This window comes from Neofelis nebulosa, chromosome 1 (genome assembly GCF_028018385.1).
Source record: "Neofelis nebulosa isolate mNeoNeb1 chromosome 1, mNeoNeb1.pri, whole genome shotgun sequence".
Classification (NCBI taxonomy): domain Eukaryota; kingdom Metazoa; phylum Chordata; class Mammalia; order Carnivora; family Felidae; genus Neofelis; species Neofelis nebulosa.
Genome location: NC_080782.1, coordinates 141,671,891 through 141,693,158, shown reverse-complemented (window position 1 = coordinate 141,693,158; position 21,268 = coordinate 141,671,891). Strand labels below are relative to the sequence as shown.

General features: G+C 39.1%; 1 protein-coding gene across 4 annotated transcripts in view; it reads left to right on the top strand.

Moving 5' to 3' along the window:
* The first annotated feature begins 2,671 nt into the window (after window positions 1-2,671).
* The window catches only part of PRR16 (proline rich 16), a 303,706-nt gene continuing 285,109 nt past the window's right edge, over window positions 2,672-21,268 (top strand). For 2 of the 4 annotated variants that reach the window (XM_058738225.1, XM_058738217.1), the window contains exon 1: window positions 2,672-3,248. In XM_058738225.1, coding sequence (XP_058594208.1) covers window positions 3,090-3,248 — 159 coding nt within the window. In that variant the 5' untranslated portion in view covers window positions 2,672-3,089. Of the gene's footprint in view, window positions 3,249-4,370; window positions 4,391-21,268 lie in introns of those variants that run through there. The other 2 variants (XM_058738234.1, XM_058738241.1) reach the window with 2 other exon arrangements.

Here is a 21,268-nt window from a genome sequence, read left to right as displayed (position 1 = left end):
AATCCATAAGAGCTACTGCCAACAAAATGGAACACGGTATTTTGGAATATTCTTGAACTCTTTGTGAATTAAAAATTATGTCAGTGTCATAACATTTCCTACAGGTTAATTATTAGGGACCCTTCGCGATAGATTACACACACACACACACACACACACACACACACACACGTGTGCGCTCAAGAAAACTGATAACTGCTTGTAACTAAAAAAACAACCACTAGATGATCTCCTATAATTATCCAATCCTTCTTGCTGCAAATCCCAGGAAATATAGATAAAGAGACAGAAAGAATAAAATGCTGGGTACACGACCACTTCTGTGAGTAAGGCTTTCCTTTTTTTGTGTGTGTATCTAAGTGATGAGGTTTGAGTTATGTACCCATTTGCAGCTAGTGCTAGTACATAAACAAATTTATGGACAGATTGATGGTAAATTTTACTATGTGTCACTTTGCGGTGTGGTCCCCATAATTTGGCTTTAAAACTTCATATATGAACCTCTGAGAGACTCCAGGGTAAGCCAAAGGAATAAATTATGTTTTTTCCGTAAGTGTAAAAAAAAAAAAAAAAAAAAAGTAAATAGATTTTATGTGTCCTTTTCATTCTGCTTCCTTCTCTTCAATATTTTTAACTCTCTTTGTAAGAGTTTCTTCTTTAGGCATATTTTACCCATACCTATTTAATAACTGGAAGATCGTGGTAGCCACCCCTGGTGGGTCCTACCAGCTTTCTAGTTTGGATTTGGAAGTCCCCTTTCACTTGACTCTGTATTATATTCAAATACAGATCTAGACAGGTGACAGCCATTATTTAAGAATAAGTTGTGCTATGGATATGGATGGTATGTTTTAGAGTGATAATTATGATTTGATTTTGAGCCAGAATAGTTTAGTTCATTAATACTAATAGATATCTTAGGACAACAGATTTATTTTTTTTATCTTTAGTGAAGGAGATTCAGAGTAGCATGGATATATTCTTAAGTTGTAAGAGTATTCTTTTGTCAGTGGAAAGGAAAACATCCCTTCTTTTCCTCCTCTCCAATGTTCTTGACACTTTGAGTTTTGTGGGCTTCTGTATCTACCTGCCTACAACTGAGAGTCGACAATTCAAAGCTAGAGAAAAAGCATTTTTCCTTTTTTTTTTCTTATGCTCTCCTGCCATTTCTGACCATTTATCTTTATTCACATATAAAATAAAGCTATCATTAAAGATCAGAAATTTCCAGTAGGAGAGTTTGTAAACCTGATAAAATTATTTTTACTGTTACATCTTTATAAAATAAAGAACCTGCAGAGATAAAGGAACTTAGAAAAAAAAAATCTGTTCTCCCTACCTCAGAGACGTTGAGCATATTGCTTATTGAACACTTCTAATTATTTCTTCCTTTTTCTCCTCTCCAATTTTCTTACTGCACACTGCTTCTTTTATTCTTTCCTTATTTTAATTGTCTCCCAGCAGCTCCTGCTGAGGCATCCTATCTAAATTTCTATTTTTTTCTTCCGGTGCGTCTTTTTTCCATATTCATATATGACTTCCAATGATTTTGTCAAGGGAAGGTGTTCAGAATTAAGACAGTGATTGATTACGGAGGGCTTAAGGAACTCAGAAGGGGAGAGGTGCCAAGATTTTTTTCATCTAAAGAGGCTTGTTGGGACAACCTAGGGTGTGAGAAGCAAAAAATAAGGGCCCTGCTAAGCCATGGCCAAAATGGGAAGCCTATTAAAATAATGATTTGGAGTAGTGTGCACTGAAGACAATAAAGTAAAACCATCCTGCGAGGTCAGTAGCTAATAGCCCATGGGTTTGTTACTAAGGAAATTAAAACTTTAGCTAATGAGAATGGGAGCCACCTACTGAGAATGAGACTGAAGGCTTCCTATTAGCTCTCCTCCCTGGATCCTTTTGGCAGAACAGTCAGAAAGTTATTTCCTATTTAGTAGCGAAAGGCTTGAAATGGAGATTAAAAAAAAAAAATGATGGGGGAAAAAAAAAAGTTGGAGGCAAACTTCTTATTCAGCTCTTTCAAGAGGAGATCCAGACAGCGTATCTACCCAAACATACATCAGCATAGGTCATGAAAACAGAATAGTTAGAGAGAGAGAGAGAGAGAGAGAGAGAGAGAGAGAGAGAGAGAGAGAGAACCTGTCCCAGATAAGTACAGCCAAGATTACTCAGTCTCCCTGAGGGATTTTTGGTGTGGGGACGTGAAATTAATACATCCGCTATTAGTTTTGTGGAATCAGCAGGATTAGACAACCTCGTTCAAGAACTGTGGCTGCATTTCATTATTCCACGGGTGAGGGGTCTTTGTGCACATTTCTCTCTCTCTCTCTCTCTCTCTCTCTCTCTCTCTCTCTCTCTCTCTCTTTCCTGCAGAAGTAGGAACACCTCTGTGTAACTCCTAGATCAACTAGGAGAATGATTGGAGGCCTTCTGAACATACTTGGGTCCTCGATAAACACTTAGGGTCGCTTTACTGCCCCTAAACGCAACTCCTGGCCCTACGGGGGGTGGGGGGGGGGGTCTTTCCATTTTGTCCTAAAGTGTGGTGGGGAACCAGGGCTCTGCTAGCGGGGGAGAAGGAAGGAAGCCGGCTAGGTGTGAGAAGACCCCCCAGCCGGCTGCGGAGACGAGGGCATTTCAGGATGAAGGCCAGGGCCGGGCAGGGCGCGGACTTGTGTCCCTGCTCGCGGACGCCCGCGTGCCGGGCGAGAGCTCCCGGAGCGCCGGGCCGCGGGGACTGCAGCTGACGGCCCGGGGCGCGGCGGCCGGGCGGCCGTCTCCGCGGGCGGGGAGCGAGCGCGTGTGTGCGCGAGAGCGGCGGGCGGCGGCGGGAGGAGGCGCAGGCGCGTTGCTCGCCCGTCTGCAGCCCCGCGCCCAGCGCCGCGTCTCGGGGAGTTGATGGCAGCACCACGGTGCGGCCGCCCTGCCGAGCGCCGAGCGCAGCCTCCCGCCGCTGCCCGGGGAGCGTCCAAGATGAGGGGGGCTCGTGGCGGCAGCGGCCGCAGCAGCGCCAGGGACGGGGGCGCGCAGCAGCCTCCGCTCGCCCGCCTGTGCTGACCTGCCTCGCCTGCCCCCAGAGAATGTCAGCCAAGTCCAAGGGGACCCCCTCCTCGTCCTGTCCAGCCGAGGGACCGCCGGCAGCCTCCAAAACCAAGGTGAAGGAACAGATCAAGATCATCGTGGAGGATCTGGAATTAGTACTGGGCGACCTGAAGGACGTGGCCAAGGAACTTAAGGAGGTGAGAGGCGCGGGGGTGGGGAAGGAGTTCGTCACCTTTCGCCCCCTCGGGGTTCCGGTCCGGTTCTCAGTGGGGACCGCCAGATTTCTTAACTCCTAGCAAACTATAGAAGGACGCCTGCAGACGGACTTTCCTTGCTCCGGCGACTCCTGAAAAGAGTTGCTGCACTTTTTTTTTTTTTTTTCCTTTTTAATCAGGAAGAAATCAACTAGTGTTTTAATCGATGGACCTGGGATCGAGGGAAGGGCGAACGCGTGCGTGTCTCTGTATCTGTACGTGTATTGTCGGGGAAGGGGGGCTCACTGGGGGTGTGTCGACAGAGGAAGAAATGAGCAGCCCGGCCGGAGTGTGCAAAATGCTCCTGTCCTGCCCTCTTGCTCCCCCAGAGTCTTTTGGCAAGTCGCTCCTTGCCTGGCAGCCTACCCAAGCCGGGGCTGGAGGGGGGCCGGGTTCCGGGCCCTGGGCCAGGCCGGGGAGGGCAGCCTGGGGGAAGCTCGGCTCTGGCTCCCCTCCCCGCCTCCCGAGCTGCGCTGGGTGGAAGGCGACCGGGGCTGCAGGCAGGGCAGCCCAGACTTGGGGATGGAGAGGGGGGTCTGGGACTTTCTCACTTTCTCAGTTCCTGAAGCATCCCCTGCCCTCCTAACGTCGCTCCCCGTAACTCCGGGCCTTCCCGCCACCCCACCTCCTGCGTTGCTCCCATCTTGTAGCCGCTTGGCTTTGAACCGGGGGAGCGGGGCGCGTGGGTGAGCGTGTGCGCGTGTGTGGTGTGTGTGCACCGGGGTCCTGCCACTTGGCGTCCTGGCTCTTGCGAACCGGACTGTTTGGGTTCTTTCCCGCTGCCCCTTCACCCTCACCCTCTGTTCCACTTCTGGCCTCCCACCCCTATCCCCTGTGATCAGGATTGAAAGCAGCCGGGGAGGTGTCGGGGCTGAGGCTGCGTAACTCCGGCGGCTGCTCCAGGCGAGGGGGGTGGGGGAGGGGTGGGGTCGCCCGCGAGCCCGGCCGGGCGGCAGCTGGTGGCTTCGCGGAGCTGGTGGCCGAGTCCCAGCCCGCTGTTCATCTCCCTAAGGACGGCTGGTGCGGTTCTCGGTCCGGGCGTCCGCACCCGCAGTTGTGCGAGAGCTCAGACTGTAACTTCTAAGGTGGTGGCCGCGGCGGGAAGGGAAGGAGTGGGGCAGACGCGAGGTCCAAAATTGTATTCCTGTTCATGAGGCCAAGTGGGAGGAGACTGAGGGTTGTTTGGATGTCTGGCCTCCAGAGATTAACCTCCTGAATCCAATTTCCAATCCAAACGTGAGGAAAGAGACCCTCCCCTCTCCCCCACAGCCCAACTCCCTTTCTCCTCCGATTTCCCATTACCTCTAGGAACTGAACTCCGCGCGTTACCAAATGAAAATCTGTTAAAATGGCCCATTCATTGGCAGGGTTCGGTTTGCCGGTGGCACATGCCATTTCTGTAGATTGTTCCATAGAGCATAATTGCCACTGAGGTCCTGAGAGTGGAGATTGATACAGATGATCGGTGCAAGGATCTAACTTGTTCGTGTTTGCAGGGCTTTTCTGGGATCATTGCTTCACAACTGGTTGACAGATGGCGAGGTTATGCATTGACATTCAAGTCTAAAGATGCTGTTCGTTTCTTTGTTATTCTTTTATTTGACGTCTTTGGCAGGCTGTGTTTTCATCTGAAACATTATGGCGTTTTAAAAAATGAACAAATTTGGGCATGTTCCTTTTGGCAAAATTTTGTAGCAGTTGAGGTTTCTACGGTGGGAAGTGTGGGAAACCTTTGTCAGCAAAGTCGTGTTTACTGTCAAGGCAGGAGGCTGGAATTAAGAAAAAAGGCAGTCAAAAGTCTGCATTTATGGGCACATGCTTCCTTATGTTACGATGTGTCACTCCACTGTCTATTTTAGACAGAATAAATAAAGAGGAACTGCACATGGGCCTGGTTCTGCTTTGCCTCATTATTCTATAGGCTTTTGGAGACCAGATAGATCTACATTGAAACTTTTAACCTCCCTGAGACTCTTGATTAGAATCCCAAAGAAGGAAATCAGAAAATTTGTGGGTCTCTCTTTCCCTCTTTCTGTGTCTTCATTTATTTGAGGCTTTATAAAGGAAAAAAAACAAAAACCGGTCGTTTATTAAGAGTATGGGAAAACGTAAATAATGTACAACCAAGTAAATGAAAGGATCTATCTTCCAGACAGATCCAGAAATAAAATTTTGACTTAATGCTTTGGAATATTTGATTGGCTGCCAGGGCCTTTTGTGTAAAAATCTTACCCTGAGAGTGAAATTTATGAATGATAAATGATGTCGTGGGATTGTTAATTACTTCTGTGAGGCTGTCATCATCCTAGGTTTACGCACGGAGTTGTATATGCTAAGGCTGAATCTCAGAGCATTGGTCATTTATGTAATGTGAATGATAGTTATTTTGAGAACAAATATTTATAGGGCATGTTTAACCTATGACATCTTGCAGTTGTCCAGCATTTATCTTTTGAAGATAACACTGCACATGTGACTGAACATATCTTTGATGTAGTTTTGTATGGAGGAGTAACTTAAAACTGTAAAATTGCAAACCTTGTTGGTCTCTAGATCTGTGACTTGTAAACATGAATTTCACTGTTCATCATTGGTTAGATTCAGTATTCTGGCAGTTTATCATTGGTATATATTGAACATAAACTGTTATATTTAGAATCTAATTCTTTTATTGTCAATGGTATGCCTTTAGGCCATACTCTATCTTGATATAAATTAGCTAAGAGTTCTTATTAACTTGGAACAGAAATTAGAAATAAAAAAAGTGATTATGACTAGATCACTTTATCAGTCACCATATGGTATTTTTCTTTTCTGCTTTTTCTATTCTAAAAGGCAATATTCTTTTTTGAATATTCCATTTTTATTTTTACATAAACTCTGCACCAACAATACTGGACCTGTGTTGGAGGTTATTTTGAAATTGCTTTTCTTTTCAGAAGTTTTCTGGACTTGAGTCATTTGAAAATTCAGGTATTGGAGTAGGTTCGAACATAGTAGTGACTGCTTGAAACACGTTACTAATTAGGACAAAACTATGATGAGTGTCTTCTATGATTAGTTATTTACTGATCATTGCTTCATCATTTATAATTGGATTATATCTTGGAAGAAAAGGAACAGGATTTCTGGAAACTCTAAGGTCCGTTTTATTCTACCCTCGGTATTCAGTAAAATCTTAAATGATTTTCAGAAATAATGAGGGTCTTTTGATCTTCTATAGTATAATGGAAAAGCCTTACACATAATTCAGTGTATTTACTGAGTACCTACTATGTGCCAAGTACTGTATTATCTTTTCATGGCTACCAAGAAGAAGAATTTATAGTTTCTGGTCTCAGTGACCTCAAAACATCAGTTTGGGATGCATTTTAACTGTCTTTGAACATCACTAGTGTAAAAAGGCATTATTACTGCTTTTAGTGGCCACTCTCACTCTGATCTAATGGGCTTGAGAATAAAAAGCAGAATTGAGAATAAGAATTAGTGTGTGTAGATTTATACAATGATATTTGCTGTGTACTTAGTAATGTAGCAAGACTTTGGTGAAGAATGTCAAAGCTTAAAAAGGATGGTAAGACAGAATTTTAAGGACCTTACAATTTATTCAGATTGTCATGATTGACACAAATGGATCAATGCCACATACAGGAGATCACCTATCCAAGTCTTAAAACTGGATATTGAGTTTTTCATGAGGGATTAATCCTTTGGGTGGATGAAGAGTCAAAACAGAAGATTTTAGATCTTTGAGATGTGGTTACAATTTGAATAAGTAGAGAGGAGAAGAAATTAACAGGAAATAGCATTAGGATACAATATTAATCCATGATGCTTTTTTCTACACATTGGAAAAAAGAAGAAAATAGTGGTGAAACTGGAGTTTTAGGGATAAAATTAGCCATCATTGGTTTATTAGGTGTGGGCATATACTTTTTTTTATATTAAGAAAAATAGAAAAAACTACTTTTTAAAAATAGTTGTCAAATAATCTGACATCTTTGGGTATCGCTTTGCCTCTTATTTTATGAAGATCTCACTGGTAAATTGTTTTGCATCAAATACTGTTGTTAATATGGTATCACAGATCTTATTAGAAAGACACTGAAATATGTAGTAAAGAACCTTTTGATTTGGAAACAAAATTCGTTGCTGCTTTAGCTATATTCTCATTAGTTTAGACTCATTATGGTTTTGAACTTTTTTGCCATGTTTCACTTTATAATGTGAAGTAATAAGACTGCTAATAGGTTGAATATATGCATATGTTACATATTTGTTTAATAAGTATAATTTATTAAATTTAAATATTTGATAAATATGATTATATATGTGTATTTAGATACACACATTATATATATGTATACATATATACATATGTATATACACATATACGTGTATATATACACATATGTATACATATATATAATTTATATATATACATATATATAATATATATAATAATAATATACATATATACATGTGTACATATACACATATGTATACATATATATAATTTATCTATTTATCTATTTATTTATTGCTAAGCCTTTTAAGTAGATATGTCTCTCATAGAGAACCCAGTTAAGATGAGTTATTCTTTCTGCACCCTGGAATCACTTAGTGACTGGACTACTTAGGTGGGAAGCTATGTCAATAGTGTGACTGTAGACTGGAAAGCACTCATGATTTTTCTTATGAGGTCATAAAGAGAAATAAATTAAATTTAAGTTTAATTTTGAAAAGTTTGGAACCCCACTGGAAACGGTCCATTTGAACACTGAGGGAAACAGAATTGACAGAATTAACAATTACCTGCAAAATATTTTTGTTCTTTGGGGTACCTGGGTGGTTCAGTCGGTTAAGCACCCGATTTCAGTTCAGGTCATGATCTCCTGGTCTGTGGGTTTGAGCCCAGCGTCGGGCTCTGTGCTGACAGCTAGGAGCATGGAGCCTACTTCAGATTCTGTCTCCCTCTCTCTTTCCTCTCCACCCCTGCTCGTGCTCTGTCTCTCTGTGTCTCTCAAAAATAAACACTAAAAAAAAATTTAAAATATTTTAGTTTTTAAATGTTTTCCTCTTTTCAGATGGCTTATTCACATCAAGTTCTGTAGTTTATTGCTCTAGGAAATCCTACCAAATATTTTTTGGTTAATAAGCCCATGCATGTAAAATTCATTACTAGAACAAATTATAGAGAATGATCTCTGGAATATTTTCCAAGTTCTAAAGTTGTGAATGAATGAAATTTCACAGTTCAATCAATTGTACCAATAAGTATACTTTTATGACACTATGCAACAGTCCGCCTCCTTAAACTCAAGTGTATTTACAAAATGCTAAAATGGTTTTTTATTTTTCTTGTCTTAAGCATGATGGCTTAGCATGTTACTGGAAGAACGAATGGTTCTGAGAAAATAAAGATAAGCAATAACCATGTTTCATTGTCTCTATTTTCTATGCATTAAAGCCATTCAACACTCAAGGAATTAGCTGATAAGAAACTCAAGCAACCTTAAACCAATAAATAGATAATGTGCTTCAGGCAATAGTGAACTAAATAGATAATAAAACCAATGTGATAGGTTTCATGTTTACCTGGATTATGTTTTTTCTACCTTTGCTGTTTTGAGGATCTCAGGTATTTAAATCAAAATATAGCAAAAGAGATAGAATTGCAAGTTTGAGTAAAACATATTTTATCAAACAAATTAAACTACAGATCCTTCTATGGAACTAGTTCATGAAAAATTTCATGGGCAATTTTTGGGAATTAGAGGGCTCGAATTCTAATAGGCGCTAATTCAGTGCTGTTTGAAATGTGTGTAACCTCATGCCGAAAATAGATTAGTAAACAACAAACAGTACCTTTTTTCTTTTAAAAAAGCTTAAAATTTATTTATGTATTTTATTAAGACTTTGTGGGTTTTTTTTAATCCAACTTAGGCTCACAGCAAAGTTGAGGTGAAGGCACAGATTTCTGGATACCTCCCGCCTCCACACAATGCATTGTGTCCCCTATTATCAACATCTGCCACTGGAGTGGTGAATTTCTTAACAACTGATGAATCTCTACTGACACATCATAATCACCCAAAGTCCACAGTTCATAACATGGCTCCCTCTTGGTGGTGTGCATTCTTTGGGTTTGGAAAAATGCATAATGACACGTATCCATCTTATGGTACCATACAGAGTATTTTTATGGCCCTAAAAATGTTCCGTGCTCTACTTATGCATCCCTCCCCGAAACCCAGCCCCATGGGTACTTTGTTTTAAAGAACTAATTTCATTTGTTTTTCTCATTTCAGAAGCAATAGAGTATATGAGTATCATAGAAAGTTTGGAAAAAACTAAAAATTACACAGAAAATTAAAATTATCTTTAATGTCAAATAGAAATAGATATGTTAAACATTTTGCTATATTTCCTTTCAGTCGTTTTGTATGCATATTTTTAACATAGATGAAGTCATAAAATTATGAAATTTTATGCAGTGATATTTTTTGCTTTCTTAAGGAGTATTAGATCATAATGATTATATAGATCTGCTGTAAGTTACTGTATAAATACTCTAATGTTGGACACTCTATCAATTTATGAATTTTTGTGATTGTTAAATATCACTAAAAATTTTTAAACTGCTTTGGCAATGAAAACTGCTAAGAGCTAGATTTTTACTCTCCGCCTTAGTACTCTTTAAGTATATTTAGTTATATTAAATCTTCTAATACTCAAAACAGGCATATGAGAAAGGTACTACTGTTATGCCATTTTACAGATGAGAAAACAGAGGCCAGAGGTAAGTCACTTGCCCAAGGTCACTTGGGAGACTTCAATGCCAGGCATTTTAGTGCTAGAGCCCCGACATTTAACCACTTAGCTCTATGACTTTTCCTAATTTGTTGTTGCTGTTGTTTACATTTTCTTAGAAGTCAAGAGTGTAAAAGTGTTTGAGCATTTGATCCATATTAACAGTTTTCCGGGGAATTTTTACAAATATTTACTCCCAGCAGCACTATATATAGACATTGTTTCTTTTCTTCTTTCTTTAGGTAAAATTAACATACTATGTTATATTAGTGCCAGATATACAATGTAATGATTCAGCAGTTCTGTAAGTTTCTCAGTGCTCATCAAGATAAATTTACTCTTGGGGCGCCTGGGTGTCGCAGTCGGTTAAGCGTCCGACTTCAGCCAGGTCACGATCTCGCGGTCCGTGAGTTCGAGCCCCGCGTCAGGCTCTGGGCTGATGGCTCGGAGCCTGGAGCCTGTTTCTGATTCTGTGTCTCCCTCTCTCTCTGCCCCTCCCCGTTCATGCTCTGTCTCTCTCTGTCCCAAAAATAAATAAAAAACGTTGAAAAAAATTTAAAAAAAAAAAAAAAAAAAAGATAAATTTACTCTTAATCCCCTTCATCTATCTCACCTATCCCCTCACCCCTCTCCCCTCTGGCAACCACTGTGTATTTAAAGAGTGTGTTCTTTTGTTTGTCTTATTTGCTTTCTTTGTTTTTTGTTCTGTTTCTTAAATTCCACCTATGTGCAAAATCATATGGTATTTGTCTTTCTCTGACTTTTCACTTAGCATTATGGACCTCCAGGTCCGTCCATGTTGCAAATCACAAGATTTCATTCTTTTTATGGCTGAATAGTATTCCACAGCATATGTATCTCACATCTTCTTTATCCACTCATCTATCGGACACTGCTTTTTAAATTTTATGTGAAGCTAATAAATCTTTTTATTTTTGTTTTGTAGTTAATTATTAATTTGTGGTAACAGTCATTGGTTTTGTGACTTGGCACTCAATTTTGGGCACCAGTCTCAAGTCAGAATTAACAGTGAGTTGATTAGACCTTGAAATTTGCATTATCCAAATAAATATGTGCTGCAGAATTAATCTTGGCCTATTTAGTATTAAAAAATGTTAATAAAATACTACTTCTTTTTTTTTATATTATGACAGCAAATAAAGGAGCAACTAACATGGGAGCTTACTGATAAATAGTATTGTGTGCTGCTGTTTCTAATTTGAAACTAATTGGAAAACTTTTATTTTCTTTTTTTTTATTTTTTTTATTTTTTTATTTTATTTATTTTTTTATTTATTTATTTTTTAATATATGAAATTTACTGTCAAATTGGTTTCCATACAACACCCAGTGCTCATCCCAAAAGGTGCCCTCCTCAATACCCATCCCCCACCCTCCCCTCCCTCCCACCCCCCATCAACCCTCAGTTTGTTCTCAGTTTTTAACAGTCTCTTATGCTTTGGCTCTCTCCCACGCTAACCTCTTTTTTTTTTTTTTTCCTTCCCCTCCCCCATGGGTTTCTGTTACGTTTCTCAGGATCCACATAAGAGTGAAACCATATGGTAAACTTTTATTTTCTTTTGATGCTATCAAATGGTCTCAGAAGGGATGCAGTATCCTTAAGTTTTCTGAGATGTTTGGAGTTTCATAGCATTCTGCTATGACTGATGAAGAGAAAAGCTCGTTTAACGCTCTACCAGACACAAACTTATTGACCTGACTAAAAGGTCATGTGTATTTTTATAATTAGATTTCTCATGTTATTTTTGGTGATGTCGATTGTAAGCCACCCCTCTTCCCATGTACATAAGGGATACAAGAAATAACCTTATTCTAAAATCTTGGTTTTTACCAATATAGTATTAATAGAAATGTTTTCATTTTATGCAAAGTTAGTTCACTAGGAAGAACTGCTTTAAACTAAAATTTCCTGTAAGATCTGGGAACCTAGAGTAAGTGCTTCTTTGGCACTAAGTGCTAGAAAATAACATTAATTAAAAGGAGGAAATAGACATATCTAGGTAATGTCCCAGCAAAGCACAGTCACAAGGTGGCCTGTCAACTCAGGACAGATGTAGCCTTACATGGCATTTTTATTTTTGAGAATGAAAGAAGATGCAGATTCTAAAGGAAGTGAGCTTCTAGACCCCGCTCTAGGTAAAAACATTGCCAATTTGAAGACAGAACTTATATTTATGATTTTTGTCTTCTCTCTTGCTGCTTTGCAAATGCTACTTCAAATTGGCATTTGGGATAAATGCTTACTTGTAGAATAATTGAAGTGAGCCAAATAACATACCTGTGCCCAATGAGTCAGTTATTATCGTGTTTGGCACACTATAAACAGATTCTCAGCTACAGATAATGTGCGCCATACTTGCTTAGAGAAAACAAATTTAATGATTTCCAACAGGTTCCCTTCTCTAGTACTACACAAAAGCTAACAGGTATGTTGGCCTTTATTTGTCTCTTGCCTAGTATCAAATCTTATCCTAAGATTTCCAACTGTATTCATGCTGTGGAAAAATAACAAGTTAATATATCTATCTATCTATCTATCTATATCTATCTATCTATCTATCTATATCTATATCTATAGATATATATCTATATCTATAGATATAGATATATATCAAACTAATTACCTTGTATCAGTGATTCTTAATTTTTCCTCCCATATAACAGAGCCCTTTGAAAGTTTGGCAAAATCATGGATATTTCTCCTGGAACAAAAGCTCACAAGAAAATAAGGTTTCACAGATACTGAGGGAATCTTGGGTAGGTGAGAACAACTCTGGTGATGAGACAAAACAAATGATTGCTTGTGTGTTTTGTTTTCATTTTTAATTTTCAGGTAGTTACTTGAAACCCAGCTCCGCAATTTTCAAGATCAAAAGTCCTGGGTATATAAAAAGAAAACAAAAGAAATACTGATGGCTGTAATCTGATGGTTTTTGTGCCAGGGAGCAAATGGGTAGTTTTCCACAATTTACTTCAGATACACAAACACACACACACACACACACACACACACACACACTCTTCACTACTCTCCCCAGAGTATAGAAAGCTTATGTGTCTAAAGGTTATGTGACAGATATATCATACGCAGGACAAAATGTTTCCAGAACTTATTGTAAATTAAGCATATTCTCTTAAAACTGGTCCCAAAAAAGTATTTTTCCTTTCCTGCATGACATTATTTCATGAAGTAAGAAAGATTTATTGAATACTTGGTTTATGTAAGACACTATGCTGTAGACGATGAAGCATACAATCATGAATAAGCTTAAGGGACTGCACCATAGAAGGTCATCTATCATGGGGAACCACCTCTTCCAGTGTGAAAGAAGGCTCTCTAAAGCAATGTGGAATGTGTAAAGGGCCATAATGTTAATTCTAGAATGAAGAATGATGGGAGAAACATTCATGTCACTTACCATTTTAATTGATTTCTTTCTGCTTAGGACACTGCTTAGTAAAATGTGTGGTAACTCCTGTAATGATACCTAATAATTTGGGGATATGAGCACAAGCCTTTCCAATTCATACATTTGTCACTTGGTTATTCCATGTTAGAAGAGTATTCTTGGATATGATGTTAATATATTATAACATCTCAATTCACATTACAAACACCAGAAATCTCTTTGTGAGACAAATCTCTCCCAGTGTTCTCCATTGCCAAGTAAACATATATGTGGTTAGAAACAATCAGCAGCCAGTTACTGTTCTCTGTAAAATTTGTTAAAATAAATCATTAATATTTTACATACATTGGGGCAACCAAACTTATGTTAGTATGTAATTTAAACATTTTAATTAAATTTAAGTAAAACAGCTAAAAACTGTGACCATGGCTGAAAAAACTATCTGGGTAGCCATCTCTTTTTTACTTTTGATGATAGTGATAAAACAATAATTGAAAACAACTTGTGATCTTTTTTTATTTAAAAAAATTGCTAATGTTTATTTTTGAGAGAGGGAAAGAGAGAGAGAGCGCTAGCGAATGGGGGAGGGGCAGACAGAGACGGGGACACAGAATCTAAAGCAGGCTCCAGGCTCTGAGCTGTCAGCACAGAGCCCAATGCAGGCCTTGAAGTCACGAACCATGAGATGACCTAAGCCGAAGTTGGGCACTCAACTGATGGAGCCACCCAGGTGTCCCAGAAAATAACTTGTGATCTTAAAACTTAAGTATCAGCAATAAGTTTATTCCATTATATAGAATAAAGTTTAAATTTTATTATCCTTTAATTGGATAGCTGGATGTCTTTGACAAATATTTGGAATTACTTTTTTTTTTTTAATAATAGAAAAATTCTGAGGCTCTGTCATACAGGGAGGGTAACATCATGTAGACAGGGAAGTTCTCAGCCAGACCAGTTGATTTCATATTGCTCTGCTGTGCAGTATTGGACATGTTTCTTAATGTCACTCTGACTTAATTTCCTCCTTAAAACAGCAATGGTAATGATAATATTACCTACATTAAAGACTCGGTATAGAGATTGAAAGACTAATTATATATAAATCACTTTATTAAAACAGTTCCCATGAATAGAGTGAGCACTGTATATGTATCTATAATTATTGTTACTATTCCTTGAATTTGAGCCTCTTTATCCATTTACTCAACAAACACTTGTTTGGAACCTACTGTATGCCAGGCACTTTTCTTGTTGCTGGGGATATAGTGACCTAGAAAAGAGACAAAATTCCTTCATGGAGCATACACAGAGGTTGGGGAGGGCATGAGGAAGACAGAGCAACATAATTGTCAAGCCACGTCAAATACTCTAAATCCACAAGTCCTGTAAAACAAGAGAAGATTATAATGGGAAGAGCGGTCACAGAGACGAGGTACAGTTTTAAATAGGATGGTCCAGAATAAGCCTGGCTTAGAAACACACATGACGATGTCAGAGGAAAAGCTTGAAGGTGAAGGAATATCCTGTGTGTATATGTAGGGGAGCCCTTCTCCAGGTGGAGGGAACTGCAGTCCCAGGGCCTCACGGGAAGCATGTGTGCCGGGTATTTGCAGAAGAACAAGGACGCCACTGTGTCAGGAGCGTATGTGCAGGTCAGAGGGACACAGGGCAACATGTCTAAGGATTAATACTCTTGGAGTCAGATGGGGGCTTTGTAGTTTTGATCAGAAGAGTGACTGGATCCGATCTATTTCCATGTTTTCCTCTTTACCTTTAATCTTTAGTTCAGGCTTCCTCAAACAAGGCTTTATTGACATTTGGGGCAGAAAATTCTCTGGTGTTGAAGGCTGTCCTATGCATCGTAGGATATTTAGTAGCACCTCTGGCCTCTACTAACTAGATGCAACCAAACATGTCCGTGTGAGAACTAAAGATGTTCCTAGACTTTCCAAATGTCTCTTGAGGCGGTGAAGGAGGAGTCACTGTGGTTGAGAATGATTGCTTTAGCTCTGCCTTCTTATTCCCTGTTACTTAATATTGCTTTTTATTTATTTATACTCTTACTTGGTGTTTATCCTTCAAGCATTGGGACTTTGTGTTTCTTTCCTATCTTGTATTCTCTTTCTCACCTTTTTAATGAACCATTATCTCTGGTGTTTTTTTTTCCCCCTAAATTTACCTGATTCTTTTTTCCTTCCCTGACCTTACTTTTATTTATTTATTTATTTATTTATTTATTTATTTATTTATTTATTTTTATAAAGTTTATTTATTTTGAGAGAGAGGGTATGAACAGGGGAGGGACAGAGAGAGAATCTCAAGCAGGCTCCACACCGTCAGCATGGAGCCTGATGTGGGGCTCAAACCAATGAACTGTAAGATCATGACCTGAGCTGAAACCAAGAGTCAGACGCTTAACCGACTGAACCACCCAGGTGCCCCTCACTAAACCTACTTTTAAAAGGCGCATTCTCATTTCCATTCATCACTTCCCCCTATCTCATTTTCCATTCTTCACAAAGAAAAATTAACCTGATGAATTTGAAGCAATTGAACGGCATGTCTATTTTACAATTTGGGGAAAGGAAGAGAGACTCAGAAGGGACAATGGCAGTGGCCAAGGCTAAGTGCTCCTATTCTTGCCACTTATAGTTCCCGAGCGAGGTCAATAGCAACCTTGACTGGAAGGAGGGGCTCTTCACCTCAACTGTCAATGTGTTTAGACTTCTGCTGCCTGTTCCACTTCTATAGAAATAGGAGAGGTTTGAATGGTGTCTCAGCTCTGGGGTATAGCACAGATTACAGAATAAATATGGTGATGGTGATGATGATGATGGTGATGATGGTGAAGGAGGAGAAGGAAGAGAAGGAGGAGAATGAGAAGAACAAGAACAAGAACGTGACTGGCATCTGTTCAGGTACCAGGAGCTGTTCTGAGTTAATTCATTGAATCACCCTCATTAGTTAACCTGTGAGGCTATTACAAGGTTATTATGAGGTTGCTCTATGTATGGAGAAGCTGAGACAGAGAGGTTCACTCATGGAGAGCAAATGGTGGAGTTGGACTTTGAATATTTCTCCCTTTAAACCATCGTCCATCATCAGCTCCTCACTTTCCAGCAGGAACACAATTTCTCTTCCGTGATCAGGTTTTTAACTTCAGTATCATCTCTTTTTCCTTTCCTTCCTCCTCTCCCTTCTCTACTTCATCTCTCGCTTTCCACTTTCTTGTTCTTCCCTTCTGTCTCCTCCTCTTCTCTTCCACATTTTTTTGTTCCCTTCTTTTTCCTTTGGTTTCTGATCAACTTCTTTGCTATAGCCCAAGGTCTTACTCATTTATTCATCAGTTTTCTTTGAATGCCTACTCTAAGCCAGGCAATGGAAATAACATAGTAAGCAATGTACGCATGACCCCTCCCATGTGGAACTTACATGTTAGTAGGGGGCCTCATTTCAAATGAAGACATTTCAAATGAAGACAGAACTAATATTTATTAAGGACCATCAAGGGCACAGAGAGAAAAGTGCATGATGCAACAAGAGCATAACATCACCGAGTCTTGTATATTTTTGCTAAACAGGGGATTTCACATTGGCTGCTGCCTTCCTTCCCACGGCCACCTCTCTAATCCCTTTGTGGTAAACTTCATGGATGATGTTTTAATAGCCCTACCACTAATCTCTCTCCTTTGTTCTCTGCCAATTCATCCTCTAAACACAGGCGAGATTAATCTTCTTAATGTGCTGCTTTCTTCGGGCCACTCCCCTGCTTAAAAGATCGTACACTATCCTCCTGATACTTAAAATGTCAAATGAACAAACCCAGCCTCCCAGCTTGACATCAGGGTCCCATGTTTCCTATTTGGCTTTATCTCCGGCTTCCCTTCAGTGAGTAACTGGGAGACCATCCCTGACAATCATGACACCATCTCAATTTTTTACCTGACTTGCATTCTATAGTCCTCATGTTTCAAGTCACTGTGTCACTGCTTTGCATCTGCTGGTGTTGTTAACGACTCTTCCTTATTTGTGCCTTTTTCAAAAGATCTAGTAATTTTTTTCTCTTTTAATTACTAACCATGTCATCTTCAGTAAAGCATTTTTAGGGGCATCTGGGTGGCTCAGTCGGTTAAGTGTCTGATTTCAGCCCAGGTCATGATCTCACGTTGTGGGTTTGAGCCCTGCATTGGACTCCGTGCTGACAGCTCAGAGCCTGGAGCCTGCTTCAGATTCTCTCTCTCTCTCTCTCTCTCTCTCTCTCTCTCTGCCGTTCCCCCTCATCTCAAAAATAAATAAAAATTAAAAATATTTTTAAATTAAAAAAAAACATTTTTAAAGTCTCACTCTTGTTGTCTGTTGAGGAATTTGAACTTGAGGGTCCATTTCCCAGTAATACTTATTAAAGGTGTTAAGGGTTGAAAGCCAGTCATTCCACATATGCAGGAGAGCCTGCTTCTGATTATCTACTCAAGAGAATCATTAAGAATCTTCCACGTATCTTCTATACCTTCACTTTTTCACTCTGGTCCAGAGGATTCCCCTCGGCATACAAATGAAAATAAAGATGATAGTACAATCCTTTCCTGACCTGACTCACCCTGAAAATTACCATCCTAATTCCTAGTTCCCCTTTACGAAACCTGAAGAGTCTTCTCTTCTTACTATCACCTCTTTGTCTAAACTCAGGCTGTTATTGTCTAAATTCAGGCTGATCAGACATATGCTGTAATCACTGGACCACACCTGCCTCTATCTAAGTTGTCAGTGAATCCTCATTTAATCATACTTGATTTCGAATCCTCACTTTATTTAATCTATTGGCAGCATTTGACAGTCTCCTTAATATTCTGTCTTCACTTGGCTTGAAGAATGCTATGCTTTTCTCACCTGATTTTCCTTTTTCTGTTACCTTTACTTATTCCTCCTCTCAGATATCTGAACACAAATTTTGATCCTCTTTTGAAAAACAACAACAACAACAAAAACTATTTACACTCTTCTTCTTGGTGTTTGTATTCACTCTTGTGGTTAAATTCCATGTACAGGTCCATGATTTCCAAATTCGTATTCCAAATTCCTGAAGCAATAGCTGTCATGTGAGCTGTGCTCATTTAGCAAATTAATGAATAACTGGATCCCTTCAGACTCTTTTTCCATCAAAGTTCTCACAGATCCAACCATTCCCTTTACTTTCCACTGCATATATACTAGTTCCAAAGAAGCGAGTTTATAGTAGATGCTTATTAAACAACTTCTGCATGGATTTTTTCATCTTCCAATTACATGTGCTTATAGTTTGTAGGTTGGCTGGAGGGAGCTTTTGTTTCCCCTCCTTTGATTTCAGAATCTACTTAACCACACTAAATGCATCTCATTCAACTCAACCCACATTCTTAACTTTCGAAATGAACAAAGGACCTCCCAGTAATAGCACATACAGTGAATGCTTACTTTGTGTTAGGCAGGCTATTAAAAAAATGTTTTTTAAGTTTATTTATTTAGAGGGGGGTAGGGAGGGACAGAGAAGAGAGAGAATCCCAAGAAGGTTCCACACTGTCAGTGCAGAGCCTGACATGGGGCTCAATCCCACAAACCGTGACATCATGACCTGAGCCAAAATCAAGAGTTGGGTGCTTAGCTCACTGAACCACCCAGGCACCCCGAGTGTTTAAAAAATATTAATTCCTCAAGTCTTCATGCTTCTAACCACCCAACCTTTGGTTCCATGTTGTCTCTCCCAAACGGAAACTCTGGAGACACCTTGTCTCTATAAAACCCTAAATGAAGTGTAACCTCTGGGCTTCACCACCAGATAAAAAGTCTGGCTCTGATTTGAAAGTGCCCATTATTCCCTTAGGCTCAGAGATGTCATTTTAAACTCTTTGAAGTGATTCAGATATAATTCTGCTCTCTTCTAAAAGAATATGTAGATTAAAATGAGGAGAAAGTATGTCTACTTTTTACAGCATTCACTTTGTTTTGCTGCTTTTTGAATACTGTGTACCTTTCTTCCCAAGAGGCATTTATAAATTTTAAATTAACTGGAAAATGACATAGAAAAAGGGATAATTGATACTGTTTAAAAACATTTTAATCATTCCACCATGTCCATAAGAAATAAGCCAGCAGTTTGTTGCAAAGACCCAATATTATGTAAAACACCCAAGAACTAGGTAATATCAGTGTTTGGCTTCTTCTTCTTCTTTTTCTTTTATGTACTCCCTCTAGTGTTCAAAAGTATGAGTACTTAAAATTAGCCTATTGAGATACTGAAGGATACACATTAATGTAGAAATAGGGCCTTCTTAACGTTGTTATTGTTGTTGTTGTTGTTGTTATTTTGTGCAGGAGGTTATATTGTCCAGTTACTGAACTTTCAATGTATTATATAAAAAACATATTCCCTCTTCCACTTTCCTGTGGCGATCTGGTCTTGTCTGTTTTTTCACGTGTGTATTTTCAGTCCGTCTGCTTCAGTGAAGGGAGAATATTGAACTTCTTGGATTCCATCTTTAAAGACAAGACCATACTGAAAAATTGTCTTCAATTTTAAAACTAAACTCTAGGTTTCAGTTGGGCAATTTGGGTATGAACAGAAACCTTTTCACATGCTAAATACAAAGTGAAAAAGAAAACCTATGTGAACTAGAGAAATGTGTTTGTACATAGAAATTAAAATATTTAAATAGTTGACATCAGATTTCTTTAATATATTGAAATATTATGTAAATGCAATGGTTTTACACTACCTTAAGAAATAACCACAATATCCCTAGGAGTAACAAATGAATGAAAAGAAGTGATATGTATTATTGTCATTTACTATAAAATATTAATGATTTCTTAACACATATAGAAAATAAGATAAATTATTACTATTTGTCAAGTTTTAAAAATCAGAGACTCTTGTTTGAAGTTAATTTTTTTTAAAATTTTTATTTTAATGTTTTTATTTATTTTTGAGACAGAGAGAGACAGAGCATGAGCAGGGGAGGGGCAAAAAGAGAGGGAGACACAGAATCCGAAGCAGGCTTCAGACACTGAGCTGTCAGCACAGAGCCCAACACGGGGCTCAAACCCACGGACTGTGAGATCATGACCTGAGCTGAAGTCGGACGCTCAACTGACTGAGCCACCCAGGTGCCTCTGAAGTTAATCTTTCTAAATTACATATAATTATGTCACTTATATTTGGTTAATGCCCTCCAGTCATTAAAGTACTTTGATACCTACTATTTCAGTTACTTATCATCATATGATATAAAAAAATAGACTAAGTTACTTTTAGTGACTCTAGAGATACTGTTTTCTGTCTACTCTGTGGAATTTATGTTCAATACCTGAGCCTTGTTCATACCAGGCTATCTTGTATGCCCTCGAGGACTTAACTTTTTTTTTTTTTTAATATGTAGAATAACATGGCACAACATACCTCTTTGGAGTTGTTTCATTACAGACAGTGTGCACCATGTTGAGAGCTTAACATCTCCTTCCTGAAGTCACAAATACTCATAATGTCTAATGAATTCCATTGCTCATCAGTAAGTAGCCTTTTAGGTTACCTGGGTTCTCATAGTCTCCGTATTGAATACTGGGTTGGCCAATAACACTTCTAGGGTATTTTTTCATAGGGGTTGGGGGGAGGGATAGTTATCAAAAAACTGTCCAAATTCTTATCTATAATGCCTTTATTTTTGTCATTTCACTAAAAAGTGGTCA